This window comes from Galeopterus variegatus, unplaced genomic scaffold, assembly GCF_000696425.1.
Source record: "Galeopterus variegatus unplaced genomic scaffold, G_variegatus-3.0.2 Scaffold4962, whole genome shotgun sequence".
Classification (NCBI taxonomy): Eukaryota; Metazoa; Chordata; class Mammalia; order Dermoptera; family Cynocephalidae; genus Galeopterus; species Galeopterus variegatus.
The window spans coordinates 94487-95225 of NW_007731073.1; the positions used below are offsets into that span (position 1 = coordinate 94487).

The window sequence follows — 739 nt, forward strand, 5'->3', positions numbered from 1 at the left end:
CGAAACCGGCCGTGGGCCCCCACTTCTTCTCCTGCGTGCTCCCTTCCTGAACTCTGAGGAATTGAAAGCCGCCCCTTCTCAGCCCAGCTCCTGACTCAGTGGACCACCTAAGGCGCACGTTGCCACCTTGCATTTTCCCAATTTGCATTACGAGGTAATTACCTCGGGTGTGGTAACTGCTTCCCTCCTGCACAGATTTTTAACCACATGCCCTTGGCCCAGAGCCTCTGGGTGCGCGTTGGGGATTTTCAGAATGACCCCGACGCCCCCCTAAGTTTCAAGACTCGGGACGCTTCTGCAGACGAAGTTTCGAGGTGGCCTCCCCATGTCTCCTCACACCTGCCCTCCGACCCCACTAAACGGGCCCTAGAGGCAAAGAGACGCCTCCTCTCATCGCTAGGGACTCCCCGGCCCTTTCGCCAACCCAAGCCCGGCCACGCAGCGCTGCGGCCTCGGGCCAGACCTCCTTCTCCTCCGAGAGTCGCCGTGGTTTCCTGCTTCAACAGTGCTTGGACGGAACCCGGCGCTCGTCACCCACCCCGGCCGGCCGCTCAGAGCCAGCCCTCCGCCACCTCTTCACAGCGCCCTCGGATCGCCCCAAGGCCCCCGCCGCCGCTCCAGCGCAGCGCAGCCGCCGCCGCCGCCCCGTCCTCTTCTCAGCCGCTGCCACGACGACCGTGACCGCCTCGCAGGTGCGCCAGAACTACCACCAGGACTCAGAGGCCGCCATCAACCGCCA

The 739-nt window shown here is 64.4% G+C and overlaps 1 protein-coding gene across 1 annotated transcript in view; it reads left to right on the forward strand.

Annotated features, from left to right (window-relative positions):
* The first annotated feature begins 207 nt into the window (after positions 1 to 207).
* FTH1 (ferritin, heavy polypeptide 1) overlaps positions 208 to 739 on the forward strand; it is a 3902-nt gene continuing 3370 nt past the window's right edge. Inside the window, exons 1-2 of the mRNA XM_008588688.1 lie at positions 208 to 314; positions 401 to 722. Coding sequence (XP_008586910.1) covers positions 208 to 314; positions 401 to 722 — 429 coding nt within the window. The remainder of the gene's footprint in view (positions 315 to 400; positions 723 to 739) is intronic.